At 53.8% G+C, this 17,929-nt stretch overlaps 1 protein-coding gene across 6 annotated transcripts in view; it reads left to right on the top strand.

The window, feature by feature from the left end:
- Positions 1-17,929, top strand: part of PALD1 (phosphatase domain containing paladin 1) — a 140,781-nt gene that overhangs the window by 40,157 nt on the left and 82,695 nt on the right. For all 6 annotated transcript variants that reach the window (XM_060034850.1, XM_060034851.1, XM_060034849.1 and 3 more), the window contains exons 3-17: positions 2,073-2,175; positions 3,481-3,660; positions 4,749-4,913; positions 5,745-5,905; positions 6,103-6,178; positions 6,800-6,951; positions 7,320-7,419; positions 7,636-7,740; positions 9,664-9,759; positions 10,198-10,326; positions 10,825-10,941; positions 11,022-11,177; positions 11,490-11,672; positions 12,779-12,919; positions 13,154-13,225. In XM_060034850.1, the coding sequence (XP_059890833.1) occupies positions 2,073-2,175; positions 3,481-3,660; positions 4,749-4,913; positions 5,745-5,905; positions 6,103-6,178; positions 6,800-6,951; positions 7,320-7,419; positions 7,636-7,740; positions 9,664-9,759; positions 10,198-10,326; positions 10,825-10,941; positions 11,022-11,177; positions 11,490-11,672; positions 12,779-12,919; positions 13,154-13,225 (1,936 nt within the window). The remainder of the gene's footprint in view (positions 1-2,072; positions 2,176-3,480; positions 3,661-4,748; positions 4,914-5,744; positions 5,906-6,102; positions 6,179-6,799; positions 6,952-7,319; positions 7,420-7,635; positions 7,741-9,663; positions 9,760-10,197; positions 10,327-10,824; positions 10,942-11,021; positions 11,178-11,489; positions 11,673-12,778; positions 12,920-13,153; positions 13,226-17,929) is intronic.

The raw sequence follows: 17,929 nt of genomic DNA, 5'->3' as shown, positions 1-17,929 counted from the left end.
AATCTGCCTGCCAATGCAGGGGACATGGGTTCGAGTCCTGGTCCGGGAAGATCCCACATGCCGCGGAGCAACTAAGCCCGTGCGCCACAGCTACTGAGCCTGCGCTCTAGAGCCCACGAGCCACAAGTACTGAAGCCCATGTACCACAACTACTGAAGCCCGTGCACCTGGAGCCTGTGCTCCACAACAAGAGAAGCCACCGCAATGAGAAGCCCGCGGACCACAACAAAGAGCAGCCCCCGCTCGCCACAAGGAGAGAAAGTCTGCACGAAGCAATGAAGACCCAACACAGCCAGCAATAAAAAAAAAGAAAATAAATTTATTAAAAAAAGAAAAAAGGGACTTGATATATAGTCTTTTGACTAGCAGATGACAAAACTAGGTTCGGGTCTTGAGCACAGTGTTGGAACCTCGTGTCCTGGGCCTGGCTCTGCCTCTGTCCTGCTCCGTGACCGTGGGCAGATACTTTTCCCTCTCGGGGCCTCAGTTTCCTTATCAGGATATGTGGGGATGACATTCAAAATATTTAAGCGTGGTGTGGCTCAGGACAGTCACCGGTCTGCTGCAAAACTCCTCTGTAGTGAGACTGTGTGCTCCCTGGAGCCAGCCGTGACCCAGTGATCCTTGGGTTGTAGCTTGTTTGAGGTTCAAGGGACCTTAGAAGATCATCCAGTACAGCGGCTGGCAAACCATATCCTTCAGGCCCATCTCCTGTTTCGGTAAATAAGAGTTCAATAAGTGTTCGTCGGGACACTGCCATTCCCGCTCATTTGCGTATTGTCAGCAGACGCTTAAGGCTGCAACGGCAGAGTTGAGTAGTTGCAGCTGACTGCGTGGCCCACAAAGCCTAAAGTATTTACTATCTGGTCCTTTATAGGAAAGGTTTGCTCACTCCTGATCTGATAGCTATTAGATCAGATGTGAAAACTGATCCTGACACAGAAACTGAGTCTCAGGAGGCAGAAGGGTTTGCTCGCCACGGGTCCCGTGTGATGGAGGCAGAGCTGGCCGGGGAGCCCAGGTCTGTGGACTCCTGTCTAGTGCTCCCCACCCCAGTCATTCCCCCACCCTGCCTTTCCTTTTGTAAAGAGGCTCAGACCCCAGATCATGAGCTCTGGGAGGCTGTGTCTTATTCATTGTTATAATCAGCACAGAACCTTGTTGGGTCTTGAGTGCACAGCGCTCCGCCTGGTTTAGCATCTACAGAAAGCTGTGGGTTTTGTTTGAAATGGCCCTGTGTGGAGGCAGAACTACTGCTAGTAATTGTAGTTAGATTACTAAATGATCACAGTCTTTGAGGCACTGGGCTAAGCACTTACTTCATTAGCGCATTGTCTTCTCACAGCAGCCCTTAGGAGGTTGCAATTACTGGAAGCGGAGCTATAGAGCAAGTAATTCCAAAGCCATGGAGTTACTGAGCGGTGGAGTTGGAGTCATACCCAGGCCACGTGGCCCCAAAGCCTGGGTCCTGAACCACTGCACTGTGCTAGGGGGTTGTCAGTGTGGGGTTGTTCTCAGAGACAATCTGATGGAGGGACCGTCTGGGATGGTCCTTGTTAAGCCTTGTTTAAGGAGGTCTTAAACAAGACAGAAGCTTCTGTCTACACAAAAGTCCAGGAGGTGCTCCAGGCTGACGTGGCTGCTCCATGATCAGTCAGGCTCCTCTTCTCTTGTTGCCCCACCATCATCAGCATCTACTTCCTGCCATCATTTCTGCATGCTAGACAGGGAGAAGGAGGGAAGGGTAGAGGGCACACATCTTCTCTTTAAGGGGATGGCCCAGAAGTTGCACACATCACTTCTCCTCACATCCCATTGGCCCAAACTGAATCACATGATCACACTAGCTGCAAGGGAGGCTGGAACATGTAGTCTTCAGCTGGATGTCCCAGTCACAATTCCAGGGTACTGTAGCTGAGGAAGAAGGAGAGAGTGGCTATTGGGGGACAGTGGGCAGCCTCTATCATAAATGCGTGGGTGGGACGGGGTGGCCCTGCCGTAGGCCTGGTGAGGGTGGAGCGGATACTGGCCGCGGAGGTTGCCTGACTCAGTCTCCATTCTGCCCCTGGCAGGTACAACTGCAAGGAGGAGTTCCAGATCCACGATGAGCTGCTCAAAGCCCATTACACGCTGGGCCGGCTCTCAGATGCCACCCCAGAGCACTACCTGGTGCAGGTGAGGTTGGGCCTGCCCCTCTCTCCCCCTTGCGGCCTCTCCCACCCTCTTGCCCTCCTTCCTCACAGGCTCCCTCCCTAATCTCCTCCTGCTTTCCACACTGTCCCCCTTCTCTGCTTCACTGCCTCACCCCACCCTCTGGGGTCCTGATCCCACTTCCTCTCACCCCCTGGTTTCCTGGGCCCCGTTCCTCCTGCCCTGTGGAGCCCCCTGCTCTTCTGTCCCCATCTGTCCCCTGCCTGGCCCCCAGCCTGCCCACACCTCTCTCTCGGAGCACCAGGGAGAACAGAGAAGGGAGCCTGAAGGACCTGGGACCCCAGACGGCTCCCTGCAGGCTCTCCATCCCATTCTCTTTTGAAGTTTCAGGACTTCTCTGGAATGTAGAGAGATGTACATGTACATGTACATCTATCTATCTGTCTTTGTATCTTTTTTTTTTTTTTGCCTTAAATATCCCCTGGAAAGTAAAGTCTACAAGGGCAGATGACTTTTCATGTGTCTTGTTCACTGCTGTAGCCCCAGGCCCTAGAACAGTGCTTGGGTATAATGTAGGTGCTCAATAAATAGTGAATGAATGAATGAATGATAATCATGATGATTAAACTGTATTTGTTGAGAGAGGGTCCGGGTAGGAGGTGGCAGTGGACGGGTAGATGGGTGAACAGGTGGATGAGATGACCTCATGGTTCCTTTTTGCCCAGGAATGTGTCTTCTGGTTCCTCCTGCTTTCACCTGATCCCTGAGTAGTGTTTTCCTCTTTTCTCTGTAGTCACTGCCTCCCCAGCTGGGGAGGGGAGAAACCTGCCCATTCCCAGAGCCGCAGGCCTCTAGGAAGTGGCTAGCAGTTTTCTCCTGGTTGGTTCTTGGTGCCCCAGCTGTGACTCCCTACTCGAGCCCCTTTTCCATGAGCTTCCTCTGGGTAGGAGAGATGTTTGCTGTGTGCCCGGGGAGCTGCAGGCCCACCCTAGAGGCAGCTTTGGTCTTCTGTTTCTTGTCCCTGGAGTACCTCTCCCTGCTCTCCTTCTTCAAGGCCAGGCTCAGATGCCACTTCCTGCATGAAGCCTTTTTGGATTCCCCCTCAGGAGGAGTTGCCTTTCCTTTTCCCACACTGTACGACACTCCTCCTGGCATCACGGATAGTCATGTATTTTGTCTACTTTTTCCACGAGTCAGCAGACAACTCGAGGACCATGTCCCCCGCCCCCTCTCCCTGCTCCCTATCCCCTGGGGCCTGGGACAGAGCCCTGTTTGTAGAAGACATCCCTGAGTCATCTGAGTGACCCCCTGTGGCTCTCCCCCTGCCAGGGCCGCTACTTCCTGGTGCGGGATGTTGCAGAGAAGATGGACGTGCTGGGCACTTTGCAGAGCTGTGGGGCCCCCAACTTCCGGCAGGTGCGGGGCGGGCTCACCGTGTTCGGCATGGGGCAGCCCAGCCTCTCAGGATTCAGGCGGGTGCTTCAGAAACTCCAGAAGGACGGACACAGGGTAAGCATGGCCATTTCCCATGCAGGGGCTAGCCCCCAAATCTGGGGAAAGGGGTTCCAGGAGGGGCAACTTCAGAGGCTCTGGAGGGGCCTGGCCATATCATAAGGAGGGTGACTGGTGACCAGGACCAGGCCCTGCCAGGCCTTCAGTGCCATTATGGTCACTGTGGTCAGCATGACTGGGAAATTCTGGGTGAATGTTTATTGCAGTGTCCTGTGTGGACATGGGAGTCCCAAGGTCAGAAGCCCCTTATACACCCCACAGGATGATGATCACAGCTAACACTTACGTCCCCATGTCAGTCCTATGAGGCAGTTATTCTCCCATTTTACAGAGGAGGAAACTGAGGCCCAGAGAGGATAAGTGACACAGCCCCTGAGTGGTGTCCCACGACACAAACCTAGACCCCTGGACTCCACGCGCCTGCTTTACATGCCTCCTCTCTCCTGCCTGATGTGGAGGTGGGGTTTTGAGTGTCTCCAGGACAGAGGATGAGTGTCCACTGTGATTGCAGGCTTACGGCAGGCAGCCGAGTGTGATTTGACCTGGGTTAAGATGGAGAGTCCTTAGTGAACCAGAGTGGGGAGGGGGTGTTAGCTGAGCACGGATCCCACCTTCCCAGCAAGTTCTGCAGGGCGGGGCCTGCCCACACATCTCCCTCTGTCTGTACGGTGCTCAATGAATGCATGATTACGTGGTGGTGGTGGGCATTGGCTTCTTCAGCTGATGTTTATCAAGCGCTTGATTTACCTAGGGCTCTGCGCTAGGAATTGTGGGGACACGACAATGACAAGGACACGATTCTACCCGCAAGGAACCTGTAGTCCACAAAGGGAGAAAGATGTATTCACTGATAACGTTAATCCAGGGCAGGAGTTAACACCACGAGATTCAGATCAAGGGCTCTTGGCCCTGAGAGGAGGGGGGTCAGGAGCCGGTGGCCTTGGGACTGAGGTTTGCTTCTGGGGTAGGATTCAGGTTGCAGGGGCAGAGTGGGGCGATGGGCCCGGGATGAGGGGGAGCGGCTAGCTCGGAGGCCCCGAGGTGGGGGAGCGGTGACGCTTCCTTCCTTCTTGGGTTCCCGGCAGGAGTGCGTCATCTTCTGCGTGCGGGAGGAGCCCGTGCTGTTTCTGCGTGCTGATGAGGACTTTGTGCCCTACACGCCTCGAGACAAGCAGAGTCTTCATGAGAACCTCCAGGGCCTCGGACCCGGGGTCCAGGTGGAGCGCTTGGAGCTGGCCATCCGGAAGGAGGTGAGGGCCAGCGGTGCAGGTGGGAGGCCGCCCCCCTGGTAGGCTTTGGACAGCTGGGTTGAGCCCCAGCCCCGCTTTGCTCTCACTGGCACACACGCGCTCACTTTTCTGCCCTGCTTGGGTGAATGGCTGCTGCAACGCTGGCCCCGGGCAGCCTGGGGAAGGACTTCTCTTCTCGGCTCTGCTTGCCTCTGCCCCTTTCCCACCCTGCTTTTCTCCTCCAAACTCAGCACCATTATTTAGAAAAGGGTCTGGTGGAGGGGAAAGAGCACTAGACTGAAAGCCCCAGGACAAGTTCAGCCTCCTGTGAGCTGTGAGGCCTGGGCTGGGTCACTTCTCTCCATGCACCTCTGTTTCTGAGGTTCTTCTGTCCTCCTCCTTCACAGCTGGGAGGTTTGTCAGGGTCTCTGAGGCTGTTGATGCGCCCAGAGGTGTGTAAAGAGTGTGTGGGGGTCATGGCATCCCCTACCTCCCCTGGGACATCCCGGGCGGAACGGAGGCCGCAGCTCAGGCTTTCTCCCCTCTAGCTCCCAGCTGACCGACCTTCCTCCTGTCCTTCAGTCTGGCGGTTTAGCCAATTCCTGCTGCCCACCGGGCCAAGCCCTTCCAGCCTGGCCCCAGTGTGGGCCATGTCAACTCAGGCATGGGTGGCTGCCCTCGGGCCAGCGGCCACCCTGGTCCCGTCAGGGCTCCCAGGGCACAGAGAGGACCTCTGGTGTGTAGTTCTCCCTGGAGGGAAAGCAGCTTGTCCATGGCCTCGGTGTGGCCTAGGCACTCCAGAGCTCAGCCAGGAAAGTCCATCATGGCCCTCTGACCCCCGACCTCCTCTAGATCCACGACTTTGCCCAGCTGAGCGAGAACAAGTACTACGTGTACCACAACACTGAAGACCTGCGGGGGGAGCCCCACGCCGTGGCCGTCAAGGGCGAGGACGATGTGCACGTGACCCAGGAGGTGTACAAGCGGCCTCTCTTCCTGCGGCCCACCTACAGGTACCGAGGGCCTGCACAGGCCCCCAGTGTGCTGGGTGTGGGTGCTCTCTGGGCCTGCTCTCCAGCTGCGGCCTCAGTCTCACCATCTGCAGGTTGGGCTGAGTTCCCCACGCCTGTGTCTCCCATGGGAATATGGGGGTGAGGGGATGTCCGGCGTGTGTGGCCTGCCTGATGGGCCGCTCCCCCTCACCCGGCAGGTACCACCGTCTGCCCCTGCCAGAGCAAGGAGCCCCCCTGGAAGCCCAGTTTGATGCCTTTATCAGTGTCCTCCGGGTAAGTGGGGGCAAGAGGGGTGCTGGGAGCATGGAGGGTGGGCAGGTGCTTGGAGAGTGGGTCTGTGTCAAGGCTCCGTCTCCATGGAGATGCCCTGGTGGGTGTGGCTTCTGGAGGAAGGCTGAGGGCGTGAGTGTGTGGGCTGTGTGTGTGTCTGGTGTGGGTGTGTATTTGTACATTCTCTAATGACAGAGCCCAGCGCTGACCATCTGGAGGACTGGACTCTGGCTGTGGCTTGGCTGCTAACTTGCTGTGTGATCCTGGACAGATCTCCTAACTTCTAGGCCTCAAGTTCCTCATTTCTATATTGGAACTAAAAATTCTTACCTTCCAGGCTTCAGCTGATATCTCCTGAGTACCGGTGTTTCTGTCCCAACCCCCTTGGGAGGTCACCTTATTTAATTTGCCTCTCACAGCAGAGTAACTGTGGCCCTGTCCCCTCTGAGTAGTTCTCAGCTCCAGGGCCCTGGGAAGGAGGCAGGGCCTGTGCTCCTGGGGCAGGTGGAGCAGATCGGGCCGTGGGGCTGGGCGGCCCATGTCATGATCCCCCAGCCCCGATTTGGTCCTCAGCCGCGGGCCTTCTGGTCACGCTGTTACCTGCTCTTCGTGGCCCTTCCCCAGGAGACCCCCAGCCTGCTGCTGCTCCGAGAGGCCCACGGGCCTCCCCCTGCTCTCCTCTTCAGCTGCCAGACGGGCGTGGGCAGGACCAACCTGGGCATGGTTCTGGGCACCCTCATCCTGCTTCACCACAGTGGGACTGCCTCGAGGCCGGAGTGAGTGGCTCGTGGGACCCAGTGCCCCAGGGGACTGTGGGGATAAGGAGAGGGGAGGGCAGGGCTGCCCCACGTTGCCGGGGACACGTCAGAAGCCCAGAGCTACAGCTGGAAGTTGGGCAGCTGGGGTTCACTTCCCAGTTTGCTGCAAACTTCACTGGCTGACCTGGAGAAAGTCACTTGGCCTTTCTGGGCCCCAGTTTCCCCAGTGGAACAAACGCCTCTTGTCTCCCCAACTGATTTGGAAGGAAAACTTGGAGCATGTAGTCCGGTGCCTCTCATCGGCCAGGTGAATGGGAGGGTGTCGACAGCGGGGTGTCCTCCAGGCCTGTGGGAGTGCTGATGAGGGTACTGCCCCTCCCTGTCAGGGCTGCCCCTACGAAGACCAAGCCACTGCCCATGGAGCAGCTCCAGGTGGTCCAGAGCTTTCTCCACGTGGTGCCCCAGGGGAGGAGGATGGTGGAGGAGGTGAGCGAGGGGGCTGGGCAAGGAGCTGGGGGCGGGGCCGTGGAGGGGCACTCGTTCCCCTCACGGGGGGGCCTCTTCCTCCCCTGCCCGCTCCTTCCCTTCCCGGCCAGTCATTCTCCTTCCCCCTCTCTTCTCTTCTACCTCCTGCCATCTTTCCATGGCCCTGCTCCATCCCTGCTGCCGTCCCCTCTTCCCTGCCCTGGTCTCTGGCACCAGGTGGACAGAGCCATCACCGCCTGTGCAGAGTTGCATGACCTGAAGGAAGTAGTCTTGGAACACCGGAGGGAGCTGGAAGGCAGCCCGCCGGAGACCCCGGCTCAGGTGAGGCACCGAGAGCCGCTGCTTTTGCCTGAGCCCGGCAGCCTTGTTTGGTTGGGCCTGTTGACTGGCCCCCTTCAGACTGGCTTTTCCTAATTGCTGCTTCTCCCATGAGCAGAGCAGTTTTCAGAGGAAGGGGAGATGGGGAGCTGGGCCTGCAGGAAGAGAGGAAGTTTACTTTCCCTGACCAGGACCCCTTGCTGCAGAATAAACAGGATGGAGGAAGGGGCTGCTGGCAAGGTGCTGGGGGCCTCTGGCTCCAGATACTTCCCAGGCTGCTCCCGGCTCCCCCTGCAAATAAAAACCCTCGCTGTTCTTTGGGAAGGCCAAGGTTTGGTCCAGCCGCTGATTCTGCAAGAGTGACGGGCTCTGGGCTGTCTCAGCGGGCCTGTCCCTGTGCTCTGGGGAGAGGAGGTTGGCTTGTTCGCACACAGCGCGTGGAAAGAATCTAAAGCCCGCAGAGTCTTTTTCTTCTTTAACACTTAAAAAAGTGTTTTAAAAGCAATTTTATATCATAGAAAATTGAGAAATCAGAGAAGGAATAAAACTGCCTGTCATCCAAGCCCAGCTGCCGTGAGCATTTTGGCTGCCTTCCTTCAGTTTTCGTATCTCTGATGTTCTTTTGTAGGTTGCCTAGGGCACGTCTATGTCCTGCTTATTTCATGTAACCCCGTCCCTTCCATGTCATACCTGCTTATCGTTGTTGAGGTTTACTGGCTGTGGAACCAAAGCCATCGTGAGGCTCAGCCATCATTGGCCCGATAGGTTAGGAGCAGAGCTCTGGCCCGATTGCCTGAGTTCTTTCTGTTCCTGGCTCTGCCACCTAGAGGCGTGTGGACCTGGGCAACCTGCTTCACTGCTCTGTGCCTCAGTTTCCCCACTCGTAAAATGAGGCCACTCACAATAACTACCCCATAGGGTTGTTGTGACGATTAGGTGAGCTCAGGTCATAAGGCCTCAGAAGGGCACCTGGCAGAGCAGGTGTTCCTCCTGGCCGTCACCTGCTGTGATCGTCAGGCCCCATCTAGTTGCGCAGTGGGGTCAAAGTAAGTACTTCGCACTGAACTACTTCGTGAAGATGAGGCTTTTGTGTATTTAGGATTTTTCCCCTTATAAGGTCTAGATTAGGGGTTGACAGACGATGGCCCACGGGCCAAATCCAACCCACCACCTGTTTTGATAAATAAGTTTTGTTGGAACGAGGTCTTGCCCATCCATTTATGTACCGTCTCTGGCTCTCTTATGCTGCCGTGGCAGAGTCCAGCTGTTGCAAGGCAGATCGTGTAGCCCACAAGCCTAGAAAATTTACTGTCTGGCCTTTTATAGAAGTAAAAGTTTGCTGACCTCTGGCCTGGATTCCCAAAGATGGGGTTAAATTTCATCCAAGGGCATGACCTTTTTTTCGGGCCTGTACGAATCTCACTTGCCCTCCAGAAGGTGGTGCTGACTTAGCAGGAGAAGCCTGAGATCCGAAGGTGAAGAGAGGGACCCTTGGAATTTTCTGTGACAGCCCCCTGCCCAGAGGACGCTGGGGTGGGGAGGGTCGCTGCTCTTAAGCGAGGGCCTCTGGTTCAGGGAAGGGTGTTTATACACTTGCTGCTTCAACACGGATTGTGGGCGACCCTGCATGGTGGGTGGCATTGGAGCAAAGCGGCGAGGCCCAGCCTGTCTCTGGGCACAGAGCCTCACCGAGAGCTGGAGTGCCTCCTGGGGTCACCAGTAGCTCTTCCTGCGCCATGGATAAACCACAGCAAATGGGATAGGGTTGGAAGAACTTCCAACCTGGCGAAACAGGGTTATGAAGGGTGGGGGTAGATTGTCTAATGGGAATTTCTGAGGCTTAACTCCTGCCTTCTGGTGTGGGGATGGGTGGCTTAGCAGCCCCATCTTTACTGCCCGCCCTCCTTCCTGGTCCCTTCCTCTCAGGAAAGCGGCAGCCAGCGCGGTGTCCGGCAGAGGGCGCTGCGGAGCCTGGAGCGATACTTCTACCTGGTCCTGTTTAACTACTATCTCCATGAGCAGGTGGGGTAGGGGGATGAGCGGACCCATCCCCCTTTCTCCTGGGGCCCCTCCAGACTCCCCACCCAGTGACTGGCATGGGGTTGATGGGGACCCCTGTGGAGCCGGGGAGGGGAGTGGGGACATGTGTGTTGGTTCCAGAGGAAGGCGGGTTTGGGAGAGGCAAGGAGAGACCCAGATAGAGGAATGGTCCCCGAGCAGGTCAGGCAAAGGGAGGCCCCACTTCTCTTTCCTCTGGGCCCATCTCTGTACCCTTAGCCAGGGCATCGGGGCCTGGAGGGATCTCGCTTCGGATATGCTGGTCCTCTCTCCCCAGCCCCTCATCCCTGCCCTGGGCCGTGATGGGTATCTCTTGGGGTCCCCCGACCAGAGGGCAGGCAGGGAGAGTTTGGGATGGCCATGTGACCCTGAACTCCCGTCTCTCCCTGCCTCGGGCTGCAGTACCCGTTGGCTTTTGCCCTCAGTTTCAGCCGCTGGCTGTGTGCCCGTCCCGAACTGTACCGCCTGCCTGTGACACTAAGCTCAGCGGGGCCTGTGGCCCCTGGGGACCTCATCACCACCGGCTCCCTGGTGAGTGTGCCTGGCTGGCTGGGGAAGTGGGCGTGGGTGTGGGCTGGCCCCGGGGTTGATTACAGCCTTGGTTCCTGTGGGGTTGGGCTAAGCATTTCCCTCACAGGAAGCAAAGGGTGGATGGTCCGTGCGGTGATGGGATCCTCCTGTGAACAAAATGGGGCCATTCTCAGGCCCTAAGAAGCATTTGCAGCTCTGGCTACGTTCCAGTACCCACTCCTCATTCTCAACGCCAAGCACTCTGGGCTGGGAGTCAGGAGACCTGGTTCTGGTATCTTTGCCACCAGCCTCTCATCTTTGAGCCTCAGCTTCCTAATCTGGAGAGTGGGCACCATTGCACTTGCCCTTGCCAGGGTGGTTCTGAGGCTCCAAGTGTGCAAAAGTGCTTTCTAAACTGTCAAGTGCTGGTCTCACCCCCCACTCCCCATGCCCACCTGGGGCCAGGTTCTGAACCTCAGTCGGCCGCTGAGGGTCCCAGGCTTGCTTCTCTCCCAACAGGGGGCAGATGACCTCGTCTCCCCGGATGCACTCAGCACCGTCAGAGAGATGGACGTGGCCAACTTTCGGCGGGTGCCCCGTTTGCCCATCTATGGCACGGCCCAGCCCAGTGCCAAGGTGACCAGCCAGGGGGCCCACTTGCGGGGTGAGGAGAAGGGGGTTTGAGCTCTTGCACTGACGGCCATCTGTCCCCCCAGGCCCTGGGGAGTATCTTGGCCTACTTGACCGACACTAAGAGGAAGCTGCAGCAGGTCGTGTGGGTCAACCTGAGAGAGGAGGCTGTGCTGGAGTGTGACGGGCGCACCCACAGCCTGCGATGGCCTGGGCCCCCCACGGCCCCTAGCCAGGTGGAGGTGAGGCCCTCCTGCCTTGTACGCACCCCTGCCTTGGAGGCATTCTGGGGACTTGGCCTGAAAGGGTCTTCAGAAGCTTCTGTGCTCCTTTTGTACAGATGAAGAAACTGAGGCCCCGAGAGGAGCGGTCTCAGGGAGTGGCTGACTCAGGACTCCCTTGCAGCCCCGGGTCTGGTTATAAACCTTGAGGCTTGAGAAGGGGGAGGGATGGGCCCGGAAGCCAGGACTATCCTGGCCGCAGAGGTGCTGGTCTTTCAGGGCTGGCCTGGGGGCTGCCGCGTGGCCTGAGCCCTCCGTCCCACCCTCCCCTAGAACCTGGAGACCCAGCTGAAGGCCCACCTGAGCATGCCTCCCGCAGGCACCCAGGGCCCACGGACCCGCAGGTTCCAGACATGCCTCACGACGCAGGAGGTCTTCAGCCAGCACCGCGGGGCCTGCCCCGGCCTTACCTACCACCGCGTCCCCATGCCAGACTTCTGTGCCCCCCGCGAGGAGGTGAGGGGGCTGCGTGGCTGAGGCCTCTGGGGAGGGAGAGGATGCCCCCCCTGCCTCCCTCGGGCCTGGGCCTTGGCTGTGGGCACAGCTCCCCAGAGGGACTAAGAGCTTGTTCTGCAGGGTTTCAGGTCGGCCTAGGCGGTTTATTCACATGCCTGCCAAGCTTCGTGTTTGCGTGTGCGCGCGTGCCTGTTTGTGTGTATTATGTGTTGTAGGTGTGTGTGGGGTGGGTGAGCATGTCTGTGTTCAGAGTGGGTGTGGTTGTGGAGAGTGTGTGTGGTGTGTTTGTGTCTATGGAGGCTGTGCTGTGCCACTTGTCTTTACTGGGGGACGCGTGGAGAGCGTGTCTGGTGGGGAGCTGTGTGGTGTGTGTGTAGGGGGTTTGTGGAGGAGGGTGCTGGGGAATGCTGTGTGTGACTGAGGGAGTTCTGTCTGCATGTGATATCTGTAGGTTTATGCCTGTGAATGTCTGTACGGTCTGTGGGTCTTTAAGGTTTGTGTGGTGTGTGTGCCTGGCGTGTGTTGTGTGGGGGTCGCTGTGTGCCTGTGTGATGTGTCAGTTCTTTGGGTGATGCGCCTGTGTCTGTCTGTCTGTGAGACGGGTGGTGACGGGGCTTGTATGGCCCCCTCACTTTGCTCTGTGGGTCTGGCTGCCCGTAGTTTGTTGCCCTCTGGTGGTCTCACGCTGCAGTGATTGGCTGAGGTTGGGACTGCCCTCAAACTGGGATCTGGGTTGGGTCCACCTCAGGTGGGCAGTAGGGCGGGGGGGGGGGGTCCACGTGCAGCCCCGGGGGCGCAGCACATAGGAATGTGCTTGTTCTACCTGGCAGATGGTGGGCACCAGGAACCTCAGGTGTGTGCCCGTGTCTGCTCATACGTCCAGTGCCTGGTTACATGGGAGTGTGGCTGTTTACGTGCACGTGGTCTTGTGTGTACTGCAGTGAGCTGAGCGTATGTGCATACAAGGTTGTGAGCCTGACACAGCCAGGCTCCGGGCAGACACTCCCAGGACAGCTGCCATGGTTGCCATTTGGAGGGATGGGCCATCTTGGGAGTCTGTGCAGCTGGGAGTACCCACTGACTCAGACCTTGGTCTCCCTGTGCAGGATTTCGACCGGCTGCTGGGGACCCTGCAGGCTGCCCTCGCCAAGGACCCGGGTTCCGGCTTCGTGTTCAGCTGCCTCAGCGGCCAGGGCCGGACCACGACCGCCATGGTGGTGGCCGTGCTAGCCTTCTGGCACATCCGAGTATGTGTGGCCTCCTGTGTGAGGACAGGGCTCTGCCCAGGCAGGGTGGGCATTTGGTCCCTGGGGACCCTGGCTGTGGCAGGAAGGTGTGGTCCCAGAGCCCCCTCTCATCAGCCCTGGGCAGACGGCGCGTGGGCTGGCAGACCCCCGGCACGGGCTCCAGCTGTGGGCAGAGCTGGGGGAGGGTGTGGTCTGGTAGCCATGCTTCCGGTCCCAGCAGCTGTCCTCCCTTAGGGCTTCCCTGAGGTGGGCGAGGAGGAGCTCGTGAGCGTGCCCGATGCCAAGTTCACCAAGGGCGAGTTTGAGGTGAGCATGCCCCGTGGGGTCTCCAGGGGACACCTGGGGGAGGGGAGGGGTGAGTCTTGCTGGCAGGTTGAGGGGAGATCTTCAAAGCTCCTCCTAAGGCCATTACCTTATTCTACCTCATCGTATCAGTCCTTCCCTGTCCCCATTTCACAGATGAGCAAACAGGGCACAGGGTAGCTTGGCTCTGGGCCCCGGCAGATGGTGTTTGGAGAAGAGGGGGCGGATCCCCCCCACTCCTCCTGGCCCTGCTGCTGGGCTCCTGGCCACCATCTTGTCTGGGTAACACTGACGACCACCTCACGGGCACCTGGGACCCAGCTGCGGTTGGTGACCCTGGTGCCGGGCCCCGGACCACCCCGCCCCACCCCCATTTCAACTCAGGGCACTGGATGGACAGTGCTAACATCTCACATTTAGCCATCCATGTATTGCACCTCATGTGCCTCATGTCATGTTCCCTGACACCCTGTAAGTAGGTGGCAGTGTCTCCGTCTTACACATGGGGCAAGTGGAACTCAGAGTTGGCACGTGGCTGCCCGGTGTCGGTGTTGTGGTCGGCTCCTGCCTACCTGGCCGGCCTGGCCAGTGCCCCTTCCCTGCCCTCCCTACTGTCCTGACACCCTGGCCTCCATGCAGCTCCTCAAACTCACCAAGCGCTTTCAGCTTCTGGGCCTTTGCATGTGCTTTTCCCTTGCCCTGGACCACTTCTCTCTTCCTTCTTCTGGCTGATTCACTGATTCTTTTCTTTTTAATTTCTTATTGTGGTAAAACGTACATAACACAAAATTTACCATTTTAACCATTTTGCAGTGTACAGCTCTGTGGCATTAAGTACATTCACATTATTGTGCAACCATCACCACCATCTCCAGAACTTTTTCCTTAGGCCAAATTGACCCTATCCATTAAACACTAACTGCCCATCTCCCCTCCCCCAGCCCCTGGCAGCCACCATTCCACTTTCTATCTCTATGAATTTGACTATTTTATATACCTCATGTGAGGAGAATCATACAGTATTTGTCCTTTTGTGACTGGCTTATTGCACTTAGCATAATAGCATCCAGTTTCATCCGTAGTGTAGCATGTGTCACAATTTGCATTTTTAAAAGGCTGAGTAGCATTCCATTGTAAGTATCGACCACATTTTGTTTATCCATTCATCTGTCCGTGGGCACTTACGTTGTCTTCACCTTTGGGCTACTGTGAATCGCGCTGCTGTGAACATGGGTGTACACATATCTGTTTGAGTCTTTGCTTTCAATTCCAGAAGTGGAATCACTGGATCAACTGGTAATTCACTGTTTAAATTTTGAGGAACTGCCATATTGTTTTCCACAGCAGCTGCACCATATACATTCCTGCCAGCAAAGCACAAGGGTTCCAATTCCTCCACATTCTTGCCAACACTTGTTGTTTTCTGTTTTTTTTTTGATAATAGCCTTCCTAGTAGGTATGAAGTGACATCTCACTGTGGTGTTGATTTGAATTTCCCCACCGACTAGTGATGTTGAACATTGTTTCATTTGTTTTATGGCCATTTTTGTATCTTTCTTGGAGAAATTCCTATCTGAATTCTTTGCCCATTTTTGATTTGGGTTGTTTTGTTATTGTTGAGTTGTAGGAACTCTTTATATATTCTGGATATCAATCCCTTGTTAGATACGTGATAGTTCGGTGGGTTGCCTTTTTACTCTATTGATAGTGTCCTTTCATGCAAAAATTTTTAATTTTGATGAAAATCAATTTGTCTGTTTTTTCTTGTTTCCTGTGCTTTTGGTGTCATATCCAAGAAGTCATTGCTAAATGCAACGTTATGAAGCTTTTCTGCTAAGAATTTTATGGTTTTAGCTCTTACATTGAGGTCTTTGATCCATTTTGAATTAATTTTATTTCTTTAGTTTAATTTTATTTTTTTATATAGCAGGTTCTTATTAGTTATCCATTTTATACATATTAGTGTATATATGTCAATCCCAATCTCCCAATTCATCACACCACCACCCCACCGCCACCACTTTCCCTCCTTGGTGTCCATACGTTTGTTCTCTCCATCTGTGTCTCTATGTCTGCCCTGCAAACCGGTTCATCTGTGCCATTTTTCTAGGTCCACATATATGTGTTAATATTACAATATTTGTTTTTCTCTTTCTGACTTACTTCACTCTGTATGACAGTCTCTAGATCCATCCACGTCTCTACAAATGACCCAATTTCGGTCCTTTTTATGGTTGAGTAATATTTCATTGAATATATGTACCACATCTTCTTTATCCATTTGTCTGTCGGTGGGCATTTAGGTTGCTTCCATGGCCTGGCTATTGTAAATAGTGCTGCAGTGAACATTGGGGTGCATGTGTCTTTTTTTCATTTTTTATTTGTAGTACGCGGGCCTCTCACTGTTGTGGCCTGTCCTGTTGTGGAGCACAGGCTCCGGACGTGCAGGCTCAGCGGCCATGGCTCATGGGCCCAGCCGCTCCGCGGCATGTGGGATCTTCCCGGACCGGGGCACGAACCCGTGTCCCCTGCATCGGCAGGCGGACTCTCAGCCACTGCGCCACCAGGGAAGCCCCCATGTGTCTTTTTGAATTATGGTTTTCTCTGGGTATATGCCCAGTAGTGGGATTGCTAGGTCATATGTTAATTCTATTTTTAGTTTTTTAAGGAACCTCCATACTGTTCTCCATAGCGGCGGTATCAATTTACATTCCCACCAACAGTGCAAGAGGGTTCCCTTTTGTCCACACCCTCTCCAGCATTTGTTGTTTGTAGATTTTCTGATGTTGCCCATTCTAACTGGTGTGAGGTGATACCTCATTGTAGTTTTGATTTGCATTTCTCTAATAATTAGTGATGTTGAGCAGCTTTTCATGTGCTTCTTGGCCACCTGTATGTCTTCTTTGGAGAAATGTCTATTTAGGTCTTCTGCCCATTTTTGGATTAGGTTGTTTGTTTTCTTAATATTGAGCTGCGTGAGCTATTTATATATTTTGGAGATTAATCCTTTGTCTGTTGATTCGTTTGCAAATATTTTCTCCCATTCTGAGGGTTGTCTTTTCATCTTGTTTGCAGTTTCCGTTGCTTTGCAAAAGCTTTTAAGTTTCATTAGGTCCCATTTGTTTATTTTTGTTTTTATTTCCATTACTCTACGAGGTGGATCAAAAAAGATCTTGCTGTGATTTACGTCACAGAGTGTTCTTACTATGTTTTCCTCTAAGACTTTTATAGTGTCCAGTCTTAACATTTAGGTCCATTTTGAGTTTATTTTTGTGTATGGTATTAGGGAGTGTTCTAATTTCATTCTTTTACATGTAGCTGTCCAGTTTTCCCAGCACCAGTTATTGAAGAGACTGTCTTTTCTCCATTGTATGTCCTTGCCTCCTTTGTCATAGATTAGTTGACCATAGGTGCATGGATTTATCTCTGGGCTTTCTATCCAGTTCCATTGATCTATAGTTCTGTTTTTGTGCCATACCATTATTGTCTTGATTAGTGTAGCTTTGTAGTATAGTCTGAAGTCAGGGAGTCTGATTCCTCCAGCTCCGTTTTTTTCCCTCAAGACTGCTTTGGCTATTTGGGGTCTTTTGTGTCTCCATACAGATTTTAAGATTTTTTGTTCTAGTTCTGTAAAAAAATGCCATTGGTAATTTGACAGGGATTGCATTGAATCTATAGATTGCTTTGGGTAGTATAGTCATTTTCACAATATTGACTCTTCCAATCCAAAAACATGGTATCATCTTTAATTTCTTTCATCAGTGTCTTATAGTTTTCTGCATACAGGTCTTTTGTCTCCTTAGGTAGGTTTACTCCTAGGTATTTTTTTCCTTTTGCTGCAATGGTATATGAGAGTGTTTCCTTAATTTCTCTTTCAGATTTTTCATCATTAGTGTACAGGAATGCACGAGATTTCTGTGCGTTAATTTTGTATCCTGCAACCTTACCAAATTCATTGATTGGGTCTAGTAGTTTTCTGGTGGCATCTTTAGGATTCTCTATGTATAGTATCATGTCATCTGCAAACAGTGACAGTTTTACTTCTTCTTTTCCACTTGTATTCCCTTTGTTTCTTTTTCTTCTCTGATTGCCATGGCTAGGATTTCTAAAACTATGTTGAGTAATAGCAGCGAGAATGGACATCCTTGTCTTGTTCCTGATCTTAGAGGAGATGCTTTCAGGTTTTCACCATTGAGAATGATGTTTGCTGTGGGTTTGTCGTATATGGCCTTTATTATGTTGAGGTAGGTTCCCTCTATGCCCACTTTCTGGACAGCTTTTATCGTAAATGAGTGTTGAATTTTGTTAAAAGCTTTTTCTGCATCTACTGAGATGATCATATGGTTTTTATTCTTCAGTTTGTTAATATGGTGTATCACATTGATTGATTTGCATATATTGAAGAGTCCTTGCATCCCTGGGATAAATCCCACTTGATCATGGTGTATGATCCTTTTAATATGTTGTTGGATTCTGTTTGCTAGTATTTTGTTGAGGATTTTTGCATCTATATTCATCAGTGATATTGGTCTGTAATTTTTTTGTATTATCTTTGTCTGGTTTTGGTATCAGGGTGATGGTGGCCTCATAGAATGAGTTTGGGAGTGTTCCTTCCTCTGCAATGTTTTGAAAGAGTTTGAGAAGGACGGGTGTTAGCGCTTCTCTAAATGTTTGACAGAATTCGCCTGTGAAGCTATCTGGTCCTGG

The sequence above is a fragment of the Delphinus delphis genome, chromosome 16 (assembly GCF_949987515.2).
Source record: "Delphinus delphis chromosome 16, mDelDel1.2, whole genome shotgun sequence".
Classification (NCBI taxonomy): Eukaryota; Metazoa; Chordata; class Mammalia; order Artiodactyla; family Delphinidae; genus Delphinus; species Delphinus delphis.
Note: the sequence above shows the minus strand (reverse complement) of the source record. Positions and strands in the feature narration are given on the sequence as shown.